This window comes from Phocoena phocoena, chromosome 2 (genome assembly GCF_963924675.1).
Source record: "Phocoena phocoena chromosome 2, mPhoPho1.1, whole genome shotgun sequence".
Lineage (NCBI taxonomy): Eukaryota > Metazoa > Chordata > Mammalia > Artiodactyla > Phocoenidae > Phocoena > Phocoena phocoena.
The window spans coordinates 52,833,470-52,852,880 of NC_089220.1; the positions used below are offsets into that span (position 1 = coordinate 52,833,470).

The window sequence follows — 19,411 nt, forward strand, 5'->3', positions numbered from 1 at the left end:
TCAGCAATCCAGAGTTGACATGTGCTCCATAGTATCATCAGAGACCAAAGGTTATAGCTTTCTTTTTCACTGTCGGTAGGCATGTCTTTCATGCCCAGGTTACCTGAGGATCTAAGATAGCTGCTAGAACTTGAGCCATCACAAATTAATCACAGGCCAGAATCAAAAGTAAAGGCAAAGCATTAAAAAAATAAAATCCTTAAAAAACGAAAAACGAATAAAAACCCTTACTGGCTGATTAGACTGTCTGCCCCAGCCTTCCCAGAATCACCATGCAGCAACTCTACTCACCTCTCATTGGCCAGAATTAAATCACATGACCACATCTTGTTTAAAGGGAGACTCAGAAATGTAGCACAGCTAAAAATTGGGTTTTCTTACTAAAGAGCAAGGGGACTAGGAATGAGTTAGGAAGCAGTAGCTTTTAGTGACAGTGCTCTATTTATTTACTAAGAAAAGTTATTGTATCTTATTGGCCATAAACTCACTAAAAAATAAAGGCTTTATATCTCAGGAAACTTTTAAACCTAAATTTCCTAAGACTGTAAAAAAATGTACACAGAGTTTGAAATTATCTTTGAAATGTGTTTGAATATATTTTATATAAATTCCCATTATCTTGTTCTCTCACCCTTCCATTTTCAGTTTAGCAGATGTAAAAAGAGCTTACTCTGCATGGTTTCTCCTTTTTTTTGTTTTTTAGTGCCAATCTAGTTAGGTGATTTTTTAATAAATGAATAAATGTATCAGTCAATGTTTCTGTACAGTGTTTATTATGAAAAGAGAATATCGTTGATTTTCTTCCCCAAATGCAGTAAGAGATTCTAATCTCTACACATTTGGGTAAGCGTTGTTTTTTCTTCTAAGCCTATAATTTGAAAGCAGTTGGATGATTAAGACTTTTTATCATTGTCAATAATTGATAGTATCAGTATATCAATACATTTAAATTGTTACATGATTAGTTTCTATTATATAAAGTTTATGAAAATATATTAACCTGAGGCTTCTCCCTATGAGTGTCAAATTGATTGCCCAAATGGATAACTATTTAAGTGGTATCAACATATTCTAATGAAACACAGAAAATATTCATGGTGATATTGTAGATTTCAACTAAGTTTAATTGAATAATTCATCAAAGTACCTAGTGAGTGTTCAGTAATGTTAGCTATTATTATAAATAATACTACAAAAGCATTACACTCAGGTAATTGGAGCAGGAAAATAAGATTAACTTACTTTGGTGGCAATATATAAGTTGGGTAGGAATGAAAATTCACTAGTAGTAAAGAGTTCAATTAAAAGATTAGAGGAGGGCTTCCCTGGTGGCGCAGTGGTTGAGAGTCTGCCTGCCGATGCAGGGGACACGGGTTCATGCCCCTGTCCAGGAAGATCCCACATGCCGCGGAGCGGCTGGGCCCGGGAGCCTGCGCGTCCGGAGCCTGTGCTCCGCAACTGGGAGAGGCCACAACAGTGAGAGGCCCACGTACCGCAAAAAAAAAAAGATTAGAGGAAGTTATTGATGAGACATGGAGGGATCAGGTGGCATTTGTAGTATAAAAATACAAAGCTATTAGTAATAAATCCAGAACATAGCTGTAGTAAAATATCTTAGAGATGTAAAGCAGTACACTGGGTTGTTCATAAAAGGAAAGATGTGATTATGATCCCATTTATATCAGAGAAATATCAAGATGAAATGCCAAAATCAAAACCCTAAAAACTGATCTATTTAACATCCTGAAAAAACTAACATGAAAAATGATGCAGCCTGAACTGCTTAATTCCAATTTATTAAGGTTGAGATCTGTAATGAATTAATCTTTAGGCTGAGGTGTCTTTTCACCTGCTGATCCAAGCATGGCAAGAAAATAATTAGACTGTTATTTCCAAACTTGATAGGAAACCAGTTTTTCTTCTATAGTGATTTATCACTACCTGCTAAAGAATGATTATTTTTACTGTTTTACATGGTCTCTTGAGTGGTTTCAGTGTTGTTGTTTTAACAGATGAGAGTAATAAATACATGGTTGAGGGGATACACCAGTAACACAGGCGAGTTCTTTCCTGAGGCAATATAAAATACCATGTCATTTAATGATTTATGTAACAGTTATAAGCACAGAACTTAACACAACCAGAGCATACATTCACTGGAGTCCCAGAGTAAACTTCAAAAGCAGAATCTGAATTCTCTTAAACTGTCAGGACTCACAGAGTCAAAAGCTTTTTGTATGACTGACCCTCATCCAAAAGATAGATCCATTAGCTTAGTCTATCACCCATTGCTGTGTAATTCAGTTCCACATAATTAGGCCTTCCCTAGTGTAAAAATTCTTTATCACTTTTCTAAGGGGATGTGAATAAAGTGCACATAGGTTTGAAAAACTTGTGAAGGCAACACATTTAATATAAATAATAGGAAATAAAGAATAGTGATTAAGAGGGTAGCCTTGAAATTGGACAATATTGGGTTCCTATATCATCTCTTGCTTCTTATCAACCATGTGACCCAGAAAAGTTTATCAGTTCTTTAAGTCTCAGGTTCCATGACTGGGGAAATAAATATAATAATTCTAACCTCATTGGAGTTTTATAAAAAGTAAATGAAAAATAGTATATAAAATCCTTAGTACAAAGCTTGGCAACCTCAAAAAGTTGGTAGCTATTATTTTTTACTTCTCTTAGTAGACAAAAATACTTAAATAATTTAGTTGAGTATTACCAGCTGTCATCCCAAACTGCAGTTCCATAAACTGTGGAAGATGAGCCAAACATACTTTTAAAGGATCAGCCTTTCTTGTGTCTGGTGGTTGAATTAAAAGGCATACTATACAGGAGTCATCATTTATGCAGCTTGTTCCCTGCTGTCACAATGAATTGAAGGGATCCTGATTTACTACTATTTATGCTCAAAGAGAATATATACTTAAAGAGAATCTTTCAGTAAGCTCAGTCTTTTTGATTAATTTCTTAATTCCTATGTAAAGAACACTGGAGTTGTCAAATTTGTTCCTAGAAATTTAAATGTACATTGAAATATGAATGTACTCTATCTACATTTTTATAGTTAAAAATGAGTGTTATATTATATTCCTTAAAAGAAACTTATACTTCACTTTTAACAGAGTTGTCATTTTTATCTTTAGAATTCATGTTTCTCATAATGGAACCATATCCCCACAGGTAGAGAGAGATATGTTAGCCTGACCATGACCAAAATGACAGTTTTTCTGAGCTAGAACCACCCATATTCACTTCTACTACACATTAACACATGTTTAAGTTTAGATAGGAGCTTTTTCATATGTTCAAATTTTGTTTTATTTTTAAATCTTAAAATGATTTATTATAATCATAGTATGAAATGGATCATTATCAAAAATGTCCATAATCAGGGAGTGCTTGGGGTGATGAATTGTAGTTATTAGAATTTTATATTCTAACCTTTAGACAAAAATAAACTATTCTTTATAAACTGAGAAAAAGATCATTTTAGGATCAAATCAAAAGATTTCCTTATGCTCTGCTAAATACTAGATCTTTTAAATTCTACCAAATTTTGAGTTTAAACTATATTTTTCAATATAGTTTACAATTATGCCTACAATTACCATTAAAGTTATTATTAAGTAACTTCATAAAACAGGAAAAAAAATCTCATACTTATATAACAAGATAAACGTGTTCTACAGAGTTAAAAGAAAAAAAGTTTCCTGGAGCATTCCGTAAGCTAAGTGTTAGCAGCTACCTTTCAAACGCCATGTATGTTACAAAGGATCTAAAATGTTCATGCAAGGGGCAGGAAAAGAAGATTAGCAAGATTCATTTGAATGCTCAATTTGTTCTGTATGTCTTCTGAGGTACCATATTTACTCTTTTTCTCTTTACTTTTATTATTTTACTTTTATCAGATGTTTTTATCTTTGGAAACAATTGTACACATTATAATAGAATAGGTGGAAATACCCCCTATTCTACCACATTGAATTGTTTGTGCTTAAATTAAATAATAACTAAAATACTTAGAACATCCTAGTATATATTGAATTGGCCAAAAAGGTCCTTCAGTTTTTTTCTAAAAGATGGCTCTAGTAGCTCTTAGTTGTCTTTAACTTCATTCGAAACAATTTTGTTAGACTGTATTGTGACAGCTGTCATATCAGAGTGCATTTTAAAAAAGACTTATAAAAATTGGTGAATTTTTGTGTAGCCATTTTAATATTGAAGATGGAAGATAAAAGCAACATTTTCAGCATATTATGCTTTATTATTTCAAGAAAGGTAAAAATGCAACTGAAACGCAAAAAAAGATTTGTGCAGTGTATGGAGAAGGTGCTGTGACTGGCCAAACGTGTCAAAAATGGTTTGCGAAGTTTCGTGCTGGAGATTTCTCTCTGGACAATGCGCCACGGCATGGTCTTCAAGACCACTTGAAGTTGATAACGATCAGATCAAGACATTAATTGAGAACAATCAATTGTTATACCTACATATAAGAGATAGCTGACATACTCAAAATATCCAAATCAAGCATTGAAAATCATTTGCACCTGCAACCAAAAGTGGGATCCGGCTGCTCACCGTTCAAGAGCCAACAAAGAGGCCAGGGTGGTAGAAAGGAAAATTTGTTTTATTTTGGATGCTGGCAACCAGTGGGGAGGGTGGATACCTGTCCAAAGGCTGACTCCACCCACTGACAGTCAGTGGGCAAGAGCTTTTATAGACAGAGGGTTGGTGCTACATGCAGAAACAGCGCAGTCAGCTCTGACAGTCGTCTTGAAATTGGTCATCCGTGGTCTGACCAGCATCATCTTGATTGTTTTAAGTACAGTTAATCTTCAGTTCCAGGGTCAGTTTATTCCCATTTCCTTGAGGCCAATTCTTGGAATTGTGGCAGCTTATGTCATGGCTACAGTCTGGTCATCATGTAGTTGACTTCTTCCACATGGTGGGGGTTTCAGTAACTGTAGGACAGCTCACAGGATAAGACTCAGAATATTATCTATAGTCCTTGAGGAGGAACTAAAGGTCCTTGATTATGCTTAATGACTAAACTATTATTATTCGGTCTCCTTTGACTGTTTTCCTTTCTGTTTGCATATTCTCACTTCTGTGATTAAACTTATTCTTTGGCTAAAGTTATTCCACAGACAAAAGGCAGGTAGAGATGAAAATACAACCCTCAGAATGGGAGAAAATATTTGCAAATGAAGCAACTGACAAAGGATTAATCTCCAAAATTTACAAGCAGCTCATGCAGCTTGATATCAAAAAATCAAACGACCCAATCCAAAAATGGGCAGAAGACCTAAATAGACATTTCTCCAAAGAAGATATACAGATTGCCAACAAACACATGAAAGAATGCTCAACGTCATTAATCATTAGAGAAATGCAAATCAAAACTACAATGAGATATCATCTCACACCGGTCAGAATGGCCATCATCAAAAAATCTACAAACAAATGCTGGAGAGGGTGTGGAGAAAAGGGAACACTCTTGCATTGGTGGGAATGTAAATTGATACAGCCACTACGGAGAACAATATGGAGGTTCCTTAAAAAACTAAAAATAGAACTACCATATGACCCAGCAATCCCACTACTGGGCATATACCCTGAGAAAACCATAATTCAAAAAGAGTCATGTACCACAATGTTCATTGCAGCTCTATTTACAATAGCCAGGACGTGGAAGCAACCTAAGTGTTCATCGACAGCTGAATGGAAAAAGAAGATGTGGCACATATATACAATGGAATATTACTCAGCCATAAAAAGAAACAAAATTGAGTTATTTGTAGTGAGGTGGAGGGACCTAGAATCTGTCATACAGAGTGAAGTAAGTCAGAAAGAGAAAAACAAATACTGTATGCTAACACATATATATGGAATATATTTTTTTAAATGGTCATGAAGAACCTAGGGGCAAGATGGGAATAAAGACACAGACCTACTAGAGAATGGACTTGAGGACAGGGAGAGGGGGAAGGGTAAGCTGGGACAAAGTGAGAGAGTGGCATGGACATATATTACACTATCAAACGTAAAATAGATAGCTAGTGGGAAGCAGCCGCATAGCACAGGGAGATCAGCTCAGTGCTTTGTGACCGCCTGGATGGGTGGGGTAAGGAGGGTGGGAGGGAGGGAGATGCAAGAGGGAAGACATATGGGAACATATGTATATGTATAACTGATTCATTTTGTTATAAAGCAGAAACTAACACATCATTGTAAAGCAATTATACTCCAATAGAGATGTTAAAAAAAAAAAAAAAAGTCAGGCAAAGGACATGGTGGGGAAGGACCATAGGGTCCTGCTCCATTTCACACCAGCTTGGTTACGTTAATTGCTTTAATGTTTGGGTCCCACATAAGTTAAGCGAAAAAAACCTTCTTGACCGTATTTCCACCTGCAATTCTCTACTTAAATGTAACAAAAAGTTCCATTTTTAAAACAAATTGTGATCGGCGATGAAAAGTGAATACTGTAGAATCATGTGGAATGGAAGAGATAGTGAGGCAAGCGCAATGAACCACCACCAACCACACCAAAGGCCAGTGTTCATTCAAAGAAGGTGATACTGGGTATATGGTGGGATTCGAAGGGAGTCCTCTATTATGAGCTTCTTCTGGAAAACCAAATGATTAATTCCAACCAGTTGGCCCAATTAGGCCAACTGAAAGCAGCACTTGACGAAAAGTATCCAGAATTAGTCAACAGAAAACACATAATCTTCCATCAGGATAACGCAAAACCGCACATTTCTTTGATGGCCAGGCAAAAACTGTTACAGCTTGGTTGGGAAGTTCTGATTCATCCACTGTATTCACCAGACATTGCACCTTCGGCTTTCCATTTATTTCAGTCTTTACAAAATTCTCTTAATGGAAAAAATTTCAATTCCCTGGAAGACTGTAAAAGGCATCTGGAACAGTTCTTTGCTCAAAAAGATAAAAAGTTTTAGGAAGATGGAATTATGAAGTTGCCTGAAAAATCGAGGAAGGTAGTGGAACAAAAGGGTGAATACATAGTTCAGTAAAGTTCTAGGTGAAAATGAAAAATGTGTCTTTTATTTTTACTAAAAACTGAAGGCACTTTTTGGCCAACCCAATAGTAGTCACTCAATAAACATTAACTATAAAACTATAAAACTATTTAAAATATTCTCATGTAACTCTTCCAATATATTTTAAACAGTCCCATTGGGAATGTAAAGTTAAGTCACATTATAAAATACAAACTAAACACTTAAGACTATATAAAATGCTAGTCTTTACTAAATGTTTAGCTACTGCAGAAACATTAATTTTTTTAGGGTACTAAAGGACCTCATTTCATCCAAAGTTCTGTTCTAATATTTGTCTTCGTTTTTCTGGAACTGCATTTTTAACTTTAAGCCATGGCACACAATATATTTAGGAAGTTTTATGCTCTTAATTTTCTTCTACTTCTTGTATTCTATTTCTATGATCACTGAGCAAGCATATTTCATTTGGTTGTCACTGAAGACTGTTCTATGTGCCTAATGTTTAGTTCTCACTTTTTAAATCCTTGAAATGTATTTGCAAGGTCTTTCATTTATATACCAGTGATGTTTACCAGAGACTCTGCCTGCATATCCACTTTTCATCCCTCTAGACAGCAGTGGCCCACCAAGGTAGGCAAGGATGGAAAACATCAAAACTGCATGAAAGACTGAGAGATTCACTGAATCTGTGGACCCACTCGATGCTGTCTTTACCTGAGGGTTGTTGTATTCTTTTGTTTTGTTTTTTAATCAGGTAACTATTATGATAAGGAACATAAATTAGAAAAACTATAGGGAATGACAATCAAGACATTCAAAGCTAAATGCAGATTGACATTCATATACTATGTAAGTTAAAATGTTGATTACAAAGGACAGTTGGGAATTTGAAATATTAACAAATGCATATTTTTATCCTTGTAATTCTCTTTTATCAGCTACTTTCTCATTATTTAAAATCACAACACAGGAAGCTGAGGTTTATGGTCCAAGAATATGAATACAAACCTACACACACTGGTACAGAATTAAAAAGATAACAAATGAGCTTTGAACAGACTTTATAAAACCTAAGGACAAACGATAGCCTTGAGAGCCTAGACTTTAAATCAAACAAGAGTTCATAGAAGTGGGCAGGAGGTCGTTAAGGGAGAAAAGGTTTTGAGTTTCAGAATAAAAATATAGAAAGATATTCCAGTGCAAATACACAGAGTCCCCAGGTATCAGGGGATATTTTAGTAAAAGTGAAAGAAGAACAGTAGAGTAAGTCCTAGAAATTCCTTGAGAAAGGTACCTACCATCCACTTGAGTAGGAAAGAAATGACCCACTTCTCCACCGGTAGATCAGGAAGACTACAGAACTTACCTTGAAGCTCTTGGTCCTGCCTGAGGGGGCCCTTGAGTATCACAATATCATAGATTGAGTCTGATTTTCAGGGACTGGGGCCTGGCAAGTCTTGCTTCGCTGTGTTACAGGAGAAACAGGATTCTTCAAACCTCTAAAAAAGGGCAGAGATGGAGCTTTTAGACCAAAAGAACCTATGATTTGCCTGAGAAAGATGCAGATTGAATAGAAATATTGACCATTGGCCAAGGCAGTTCCAAAAACAATGCAAAAGATGCTAGTACAGGACAAGAAAGACCCGATGAAGTTGACTAAATCCAAGAGAATATCAGTAGGAAACAGGATAAACCAAGCAACAGTTATCCCCAGGAGCACTTAGGCTGGGGAATGGGCTTCCTCTGCCCCTGCCCCACCTAAGTACTTCCCTAGATGGTACCCAGTACAAAAAGTGATTGGGTTAAGTTTATCAAGTTCAAATCTTAAACGTATTAAGTTTAACCTAGATTGGCAAGAATCAGTATTTCATCAGCAGAAATGAGGTAAGTAGAATTCAGTTTTAGAAGAATAAAGAATATCCGATTTTTAAGAGAAGCACATTGGTGCTTATAAAATCCATGCTTTCTCCAATTGCTATTGAATATAGCTTTCTAATACTCCTCCATGTCATGCTGTAAAACTGTTCTGAGCCTCACTTTCTAGAAGTCAGGATTTCCAGATACTGTGTTTCAAGTTACAGATCTTAGCATTCAGAAAAATCATGGCTCATTTCTTCTTCAAATAGTGAAAATAGTCTTCTAAATTATATGAAAGGAACACATCTCCTAGGAACAGAAAAAGTTACATGGAAATTTTTTACAAATAGAAATGATAAGAAATACTTTACACATTGTTTTCATATCACCATGCTTACCAGGTATGTTCTGGAACTGTCATCTGTAGTTATGTTTTAGGTCCACTTTCTCTGAGGGTTTTGTGGTATTACCTCCAAACAGTGGACTAATATTGTATTTTCTTTTGTGTATTTGCAAACATTACATTTAGTTTTCCATTTTTACATTTGCACAGCTCACTGAGATACAATATGAAGTGTTTAATGGCTTTTTCCTCAACTACTGAAGTATATACTTTCGTTAGAGCTTTAAATTAAATATTTAGAATCAAAGTTATTGCTCTTTTAATACACATATGAAGTTATCTACTCCATAGTTTGTAATAAGTAACATCAATGTACATGCCAACTAAAATTACTTGAGTAAAGCATCTCATTATAACAACAGAATACCAGTCTCTCCTTGGGATGTACTATAAATATTGAGTGGTATTAAACTTATATTTAACATCCAGAAAAGTATACCTTGATTAAACTTGTATGTCTTTAGATAATAGTATAATGTCAAATTATTATGTATATATTCCTGTGGGTTTAAACTACTTTTGTCTTCTGAAATAACAGTACTTTGCCTTTAGTTCATATATAATAATTTAAAAATCTAAAGACATAGAAAGAGTTGACATTTGTATTATATTATTTTATAGAATTTTTAGTCTCCAAAACTGTTAGAAACTTTGTAGTGTCTGGTGTCAGCTATGCATGAGTAAAGTACTTTCTGTCAATTTAGGTTTTAGGTCCATTTTCACTAGTGTTTGTAAATTCAGTGACTGTATACAGTTATCACTAAGTCAGATTTTCTGCTGCACTCATTGGGTCAGTTAAACATACACTGTGTGCTGGAATTTAATCTTGTCACATCTTTACCTAGTTAATGATCAGACACTATAGGTAAAAAAATTAATAAGAAATTGTTCCTGATTTATAATCTATGTGCCAAAAAAGTACTTTTAAGTGTATTATAACTAAATATATAAAGACACTGGTTAAGGGCTTCCCTGGTGGCACAGTGGTTGAGAGTCCGCCTGCCGATGCAGGGGACACGGGTTCGTGCCCCGGTCCGGGAAGATCCCACATGCCGTGGAGCGGCTGGGCCCGTGAGCCATGGCTGCTGAGCCTGCGCGTTCAGAGCCTGTGCTCCGCAACCGGAGAGGCTACAACAGTGAGAGACCCGCGTACCGCCAAAAAAAAAAAAAAAAAAAAAGATAATTAAAAAAAGACACTGGTTAAAACAAGGGAGCAATTAATGCTGGGGAAGCAAAGGAGGAAATGATGCCAGATAGAGTCATTTTGGGTGTAACCAAATTTTGCAGCTGCTACTCTCTAGACAACCTTAGGAGAGATACCGTAACTTGCTTCTTCCTCAGTTTCCTCAGTTTGTATAATAGGGCTAGTATTAGTTCCTACCTACTAAGGGTTGTGGTAGATTAAATATAGTAGATATAATACAGTTAACATGGTGCCTGACTGGCACATAGTAAGGACTAATAGATGTAGCAGGAGTAATCAGTGTAGAGATATAGAAGAAACCACTAGTATTAATGCTGTGGAACTAACAAGGGAGCTGTGCCTCAACAAATACAGACCCTGGGTCACCTGCTTCCAAATTACCCTGTAAAGGAGGAGGTGCTTTTTTTAAAAAAAAATGTATTTCTAAGCTCACTGAAAAATTATATCTGTAGACTTCATTGAAGAAGAAATACTGGTGGTTAAGACTTGGAATTTTGGGTTTTAACAAGATTGTCCTGTGACTTTCATTCTTGCCTAAAAGTGAGAACCACTAACACAGTGTATTAAAAACACCAAATATAAAACTCCAGAGACTATCAACACTTAGAACTCAGGAAAAGGAAAAGCAGCCCAGCAAGCAGATGAGTTGCCACAGATGTAGATGGAGGAAGCAATCAATACAAGAGTGCAATCTTAACATTCAAGGGAGAAAGAGTTTTAAGAAAACTCACGGTTGCCTGTCTCTTATTCTTCAATTCTCTCTTTGAAAAACAAAGAGAAATATTTCAGGCATAGCCAAAAATAATATAAGTATTTTTATATACCTGCTACCAATCTAAAAACTAAAAATCACCAGAGTTAAGTCCTTTGTTATCTCCTCACAATTGCATCTTCTCCTCTTGACGCTCTTCTAATCCATGTGACCAGTATGTTAAACATAGCATTTACTATTTTCTACATTTCTTTATACTTTAATACATATCTATGCATCCCTTATCAAAATGCATATTTTGAACTTAAATTTTATAATATGTCTGCTTTAAAATTAATTTTCGCTCAATATTTTGTGAAATCCATCCATGGTGATGTATTTTGGATTAGGTTCATTTTTTATGCTATATTTTAAATTATATTTTATGAAGAGTATACAATTTGATAATTCTATCTCTTACTGATGTTTAGATCATTCTCTGTGTTTTCTATGCCATGAATATTCCTGTTTCCTGTGTACACGAGTTTATCTGTTCTCATCGTAATATTGTTTTTATTGCCAAATGCTCTTTATACTTACACCAATTTACATACTCATAAAGACTATATTTTTAGAAGACAGTTTTCTGTAGGTCTCTTGCTTTTTTGCATAACATATGTGCAGAGGCACTGTCTTTTTTACTCCAGCCTATCTTTTCAAGGTTATTTGCATAGCAAACATCCTTAGAATATAGAGACCTCCCCCTGGAACAGAGGTAAAGCCCATTTAATATCTAGTATAATAAGTATAATGTCTCCCTCTTGGGCAATGGTTAGACAGGCTTGGGTACTGTCAGTTATAAAACACTAAGGTCTCTTAAGCTCAGGGTCCTACAGATGTGATACAAACAGAAGGCATGTGCAAAATCCAATTGGACACTTCTGCATCACCCTGTGGGAATTGGGAGGCAAAGGGAACCAGTTTGAAAGTAAAGCTTGTGCTGTATCATGAATCCTTTTCTCTGACTCAGTAGTCTGGATTCTTCTGCTTGTGCCCATGATACTGTTGCAGGCTAACTTGTTAGCTTGTAAGTAGACTAAAATCTTACCCATCCACCCTCTGCTGCTCCAGGTTCTTGACAGGTATAAAGATTCTCATTGTTTTATATTTGCAACAAACCTTAATGTTGTTATCTTTATAAGCTTTTATCTGGGAAATAATATTGTGGCTTTAATTTTCACTTCCTTGATTCACCGTGAGGCTGAGACTTTTCTCTAATTAGTTATTTGGGCTTGCTCATTTACAAAATACCTGTTCCTATTAGGCTTATTTTGCTATTGAATTCCTTTTCTTATTTAGTTATAGGAGTTTTTAATATATTCTGATTAACTGTATTTGTTCTAAATATCTTTTTTCAAGCCTCTGCCTTTATTTTACCTGTTTAATGAGGAGCACTGATGAGAAGAAATTTTTATGCTAAAATTTTAAATTTAATATTAATTTCAAATTTAAGATTGGCTAATTTATCAATCTTTTCCTTTACTAATTGTGCTTTTCTATTCTAAGAAAGTAACACCTTACCTGAGGTCATAACGACATTCTTCTTTTAAATTTAAGTATTTGATCCTCCTGAGACTGCCTTTTCTTTTTTTTTCTTTTCATTATAAGATATGTGATAGGGATTACATTTATTTTTTTTTAATATACATAACCAATTGAGTGGTTTATATTTTCATGTCTTCTATGTGAACAACCCCACAAATCTATATATGGGCTTTCTGTTCCATTTCATTATTTTATTTGTCATTTGTCTAATGCTGTGCTAATAGCACATACTTCAGATTTTCATTTCCAGAAATATAGCAGGCTAAGCTATATAATTAGGATTAACCCGCCCTCAGAAAACAAGCAAATATATAAATATATGACTATGTATATATATATATACACATTAACATATATAGTGTGTGTATGTATGTATATATATATATATATATATATATATATATATATATAGTGCAGACGCGCGCACACACACACACACACACACACACACACACACATCGCTTAGGTAAAAATCTAAGGGACAATGGAAAATCAAAGTAATAAATGGGATTTCCCACCCAAATTGCTTTTGTCCTCAGCTATTAACCAACCCAGACAAACTTGAACTTTCTTATTGTTTGGCAGTGGTGAGGCAGACAGGATTGAAAACCCAAGGCCTGCCCAAAGCAAGGGATCATCTCCACTTTAATCTGTGACACCAAAGGGCTTCATATTCAAAGTAAAAGTGAACCATACTATTGATGCCCCTAGGAGCATATCAGAAACAAAGGTACATCTCTAACGGAATATAACTTTGTCCTAGGCCCCAAAGAATCCCCAGCAGTAGTATTTTTAGCCACATGACCAGCACACAGTTCAGAATACCAGGAACATTATTATATAATTCTTTTAATTTCAGGCTGGACAGCAGCGATGGTGGGAACAGGAGATTAAAATAAATGGGAATATTCAAAAGGGAGAATTAATTACATATAACTTGACTGAGCTAATTAAACCAGAGGCTTATGAAGTCCGACTGACTCCTCTCACCAAATTTGGAGAAGGAGATTCAACAATTCGTGTCATCAAATATAGTGGTAAGTAGCTTTTCATTTAAAAGTATTTATTTGCATACTAAACTCTCTAGAAGGTTGTAACTATCTACCAAATTTAGCCACAAAATAAAACTTAACATATTGACTTTCTGGGTCATTAGCCAAGTGAAAAAAAAAAATCCCACAATACTTAATCATCATAAATTGTAATATTTGGTTATAAATAGAGATATAGAAAAATGTTTAATTAACATTGAACCTAGCTGATAATGTCACAATGTCTTTTTATTTTCTATCACATAGTTGTGAAGCAGTATGTATACATTTTTTTTCAAATTCTTGATGATTTTAAAATTAATATCATTAAGAAATTAGGAAATGTGATTGAATTTTAAGTTTTTTTCATTTTTTAGAGCAGTTTTAAGTTTACAGAAAATTGAGTAGGAAGTGCAGGGTGTTCCCATATATGCCTTCTCCCCCGTCACAGTTTCCTGTATGATTAACATCCTACATTAATGTGGCACATTTCTTACAACTGATTAACAAATATTGATACATTATTAAAGTCAGTAGTTTACAGTGGGGGGTCATTATTTGTGTTGTACATTTATATGAATTTTAACAACTGTGTAATGTTATTTATCCACCATCACAGTATCATACAGAATATTTTCACTGCTCTAAAATTCCTCTGTGCTCCACCTATTTATCCTTCCATCCCTCCTCCAACCCTGACAACCACAGATCTTATAACTATAGTTTTGCCTTTTCCAGAATGCTGGGTATTTGGAATCATACAACACATAACCTTTAGAAACTGGTTTATTGTACTTAGCAATACACATTTAAAGTTTTTCCATATCTTTTTGTGGCTAGGTAGCTCATTTCTTTCTATTGTTGAATAATATCCCATTGTGTAGATGTACCACAGTTCGTTTATCCATTCACCTATTGAATGACATCTTAGTTGATTTTTTTTTGGTCATTTTTTTCTTTTAGATCACTAATGTTAATGTGTATATGTTAGTGATAGTTTGTATTTATAAACAATATGCATTTAATATTTCTTTACTATTTAAATGTCCTACTTAAAAGCAGAAAATAGTATAAACCTGTGAAACAAAGTTGGTCAAAAACTTTCTAATAGTTCAAATAGAAATCATGGTGATTAGATATGATATTATTTTTAACATATACCTGACAGATTAATATTTTATCAGTTGAAATTTATGTACATTTTTTTGGTTGAAATTTATAATATTCAAAGACTAGCTCTAAAATCATCAATGTATTTCTCAAGGTTGAATAAGTCACTGGCAAAATATTTCATATGTGTTTCATTACTTCAGTGGAATATTATTCTTTTTATTATTGATTGTTAAGGTTTGAGTTAAAAAAAGATAATAGAATGAGGTTTTTTGCAGCTGAAGTTCTCCATTCTGTTTAGCATTAAGTATTTTTTCCTACTTAAGAGGGTAACAGTGAATACTGTCAGAAGTAAAAAAATAAAGTGAAATTATTAAAAACTCATTAGAGTTGTGAAGTCACTTTTCTTCACTCTCATTAGAGTACACATTGGGCATTATATATTCAATTTTCATTAAAAAATTGAAATATATAATGTATAGTGGAATATTCATACAGGATCAAGGAATGTAAAAGCATTAGAATCACTGTGTATATTTTCTTGAATATGATTCTTTTAAAAATGTACATTTTCTTGTTAGTGATATAACTATTATTGCAGAAGAGCAATTGTTATTCTGTAATCACCTTCATGATTCCATCGAGCAGACAACTAGATAACATCCCAGTATATTTTTCTAAATTTTTAGTGTCATACGTTTTTATAAAATATGAATTATCTCCTCCTAACTAGTATTTATGCTCCCTGCCCCTAAGTTGTAAAACTGTAAACTATGTAATATGGAGGGGCATTGTAAACCATGCATTACCATCCATTCCTTTAAAAGATGAAGATATTAAGACCCAGAAAGTTTGTATCCTGTAGAGTTAAACAACTATGAAATGACTAACTCTGACTAAAACTAGGACTCACTCCTCCATGACAGAAATCTTTACTTATTTGCTAAGTTTAGAAATTATTAGAACTTGTCTTACAGAGATATAGAAAAAAATCTTCATAAACTCAGTAGTTCTTATTGAAAACTCTGAGGTAACAAATGAAATGAAAAATAAATCTGGAAAATAGATATTATGTTTAGTTCCAACTTTCTTTAATTATCTTTATATCTTAGGCATGCTTATTAAAATCTTAAACATTTTAATTAAAAATAACTTCTATATACTATGGACTTGGGTAAAGTATACTTTAGTGTATATAAGCATATAATGTATATAGGCATCTATAAGAAATTTGACATGCTAGTTTGAAAAAAGAAAAATAGACTCACTGCAATATTTCAAATTTAGAATGGCAAATTTTCACAAGGTTAATTGCGATATTTATAGTGAATTTGGTGATGAAAATATTGTAGGAGAAGTCTCAAAATTCAGTCTGGTCACAGGTTACATGTAGCTGTGACATTTCTTAGAACTAAATTATAATTTAAAGATGCTTACTTCTTTCAAAGACAATATATAAAAATTGTAACTTCATATTATTCTAATTATGAAATAATTTTAATTTTTAACAATTAATTTTCAAATTAAAATATACCGATACTTTGCAAGAAAGATAATTATTTTTTCTCCCCTTCAGTGGAACTAATAAATGTATAGTCCCTTCTCTGTGTTATTCATTTCATAATTTACAATGGGGAATGAACAACTGGAACAACTAAAATAATGGGAATAGTCTGTCTTCTCAATGTAGAAATAGTAAACAGTAATTTATTGAGAAACTAATCACTTGGTTAAAATTGATCTCAGTGTACTAAATTTAACAATTATATATGAACTTATTTCATGCATGTGTGTGTATTTTTGAATATCATACTTTACTAGTATGTCCAAGTTTAACAAAAGTGGTTAATGGCAAATACTAGGAATTAACAACAAAGTAGACAACCTTCTGGAGGTTAGATTAACTGTCCATTGTAATCTTGGGAGACCGCAATAATGCTTTCTTTTATCCAGAATGGAATTTTCTCTCAGAGTGATAAACGCCTAATCGATATATACAGCTACCATTTTGTCTCTTAGGTTAGACATATTTTTGTTGCTGTTTCAGTAATATTTAAAGTATTCATTCCTCTTCAGGTAGAAGTCAATTGGCATTTATATTGCAAACACAATTAGTTTTTTGAGATAAGTATTTATTCTGGTACAGGAAAATACAAATGCATTGCTTAGCATTTGAAGACTGTGTGTTGTGTGTGTGTGTGTGTGTGTGTGTGTGTGTGTGTGTGTGTAAATGTAATTAAAGCAGCATCATAGTAGCTATTTGTTTTGGGACACACATAATGACATGATATGAGGATTGCTTTAGTTTCACCAGAAGTAGATAACAGCAAAAAAAAAACCTAAAGTGTAATCTCTGTTGGATAATTGCATTCATTGTTAAACATCTAGATTATAGGTTGTCAGCCTCAGTTTTGATTTCTCGGTTTTGTTTAGCACTGGTTAAGATATAAAAGATCAGCAACTCCATTCCTTGGAAAATGAACAAATCCCACAGCTATTTAGCATTGATCTTTTGGGTACTTTGAGGCTGTTACTGCTGAGCTACAAAGTACATTCTATTCAATCCTCTAGAACAAAATGGATTGCAGATATAATTCTCCATGGCCACAGTGGGCAAGATCATTAAGTTTTGGTTAGGCACTATGAGACACTGATTAGACTTTGATTTATAAAAGACATTCAAGCCATGCTAACATTATTTTTTGCTTTTCTTGTAGCTCCTGTTAATCCTCATTTGAGTAAGTATATTTTCACTTTAAAAATGGCACTGTATTTGACAATTAAGAAAAATAGAAAATGCATAAACATACAAAGTTTATTTAGCAACTGTTCATATTTGGTTTAAAATAGAATGGCTTGGAAACAGTAAAACTGACATAATTGTAAATTTTAAATTTCAAAAGATATGGGTGTAAAGACAAATAATTTAATGTTGATAATTGACTTTTCCTAAATATGGAGCCATTTCCCCAACATGCTTAACATTTGTTATTTGTGTAACTGTAGTTTACACAGTTAACAAATGTTATTTGTGTAAACTACAAATAATAAACTGTTGTTTCTTTTGTGGCATTGCATATTATTTGTATTGCTATTATTTGTTTCTTTAATTTTCATTCTTTGATTTCTACATTCCACTCATGAAATATTATATTTACTTAGAAAGTTAGTATTTGAATGGTTTAAGCAAGAATTTTCATGGATCATTATTGTATATCCCAATCTTCTATGAAGAAGAAGATAATCTGAGCACCATCCTCTTGATAATATTTCATTTTAAAATTAAGAATTGATTTTTTTGTCTTCTATTTTGTGTCTAGAAATATATTGTTCTTGTCTAACAAGAGACTAGCCACCTTTATACTCTTACACATATCCATTCAACATTCTCAATTTCCTATACTTAGTGAAGAAAATGTCCAAATCTTTTTTCTCATTTTACTGTATTCTCTTTTCTGCAATGGCCTTTAACTGATTATATAACAAAGACCAAATTCTCTAACCCCTGTTCTTGCTGTATTTCTTACCAAAGATCCTCTTTTACTCCACTTTTGCATGTCCAAATACTAATACTGAATATTTTTATAGATCTTTATTGTTCACATCTTGTTTCAGTGCATAAAAGTTCATTTAGTCATCACAATGACCCTTTAATGTGGATATTATTACCAACTCTTTGAGGTTCATTTTTCTTATAATGTTTAGCACAAATACTTCTTCCTCCATTAATTATTCCCTCGTTTTGATTTTCCATAACAATTTATCTTCATCTATGTGGAAGCTATTTTTGATTTTCTCATATCCTCCAGTAGACTGTAAGATACTTAAGAACTAAATCTGTTTCTAATTTCTCTCTACATCTCACTATCTTTGTGTCTATCACAGCATCTCATATTTAGCAGGTGTTCAATGATCATTTGCTAAAAGAACAAATACATGACAGCTTCAAGATGAACTAATGGCATAAATCAGGTTCTCCCTGGCTTCTACCCAGGGTACTATTGCTAATTAGTTACTATATTGATTATAATTCTTTTGAAGGTAAGTACTCTGACTGCACTTCCAGTAGAAATGTTTAAAAACAGTTGTCATGAGAAGATTAAAAGTAAATACAGTCCATTAATGGACACTTAGGTTGTTTCTATTTCTCATATATTGCAAATAATACTGCAGTGAACATGTGAATGCACATACCTCTTTGAGGTACTCATTTCATTTCCTTTGGTTATATATTCTTAAGAGGTATTGCTGGATAATATGGTAGTTCTGTATTTAGGTTTTTTTAGGAACCTTCATACTGTTTTCCATAATAGCTGTACCAATTTACATTGCCACCAATAGTATAAAACTACTATACTCTTTTGATTACTGTAGCTTTGCAATATATTTTAAAATCAGTAAGTGTGATGTTTCCAGCATTGTTCTTCCTCCTCCTAATTGTGTTGGCAATTTGGGGTCTTTTGTGGTTCAATA

The 19,411-nt window shown here is 33.6% G+C and overlaps 1 protein-coding gene across 1 annotated transcript in view; it reads left to right on the forward strand.

Moving 5' to 3' along the window:
• The window catches only part of MDGA2 (MAM domain containing glycosylphosphatidylinositol anchor 2), an 841,090-nt gene that overhangs the window by 782,577 nt on the left and 39,102 nt on the right, over positions 1–19,411 (forward strand). Inside the window, exons 13-14 of the mRNA XM_065871677.1 lie at positions 13,657–13,834; positions 17,656–17,676. Of these exons, the coding sequence (XP_065727749.1) occupies positions 13,657–13,834; positions 17,656–17,676 (199 nt within the window). The remainder of the gene's footprint in view (positions 1–13,656; positions 13,835–17,655; positions 17,677–19,411) is intronic.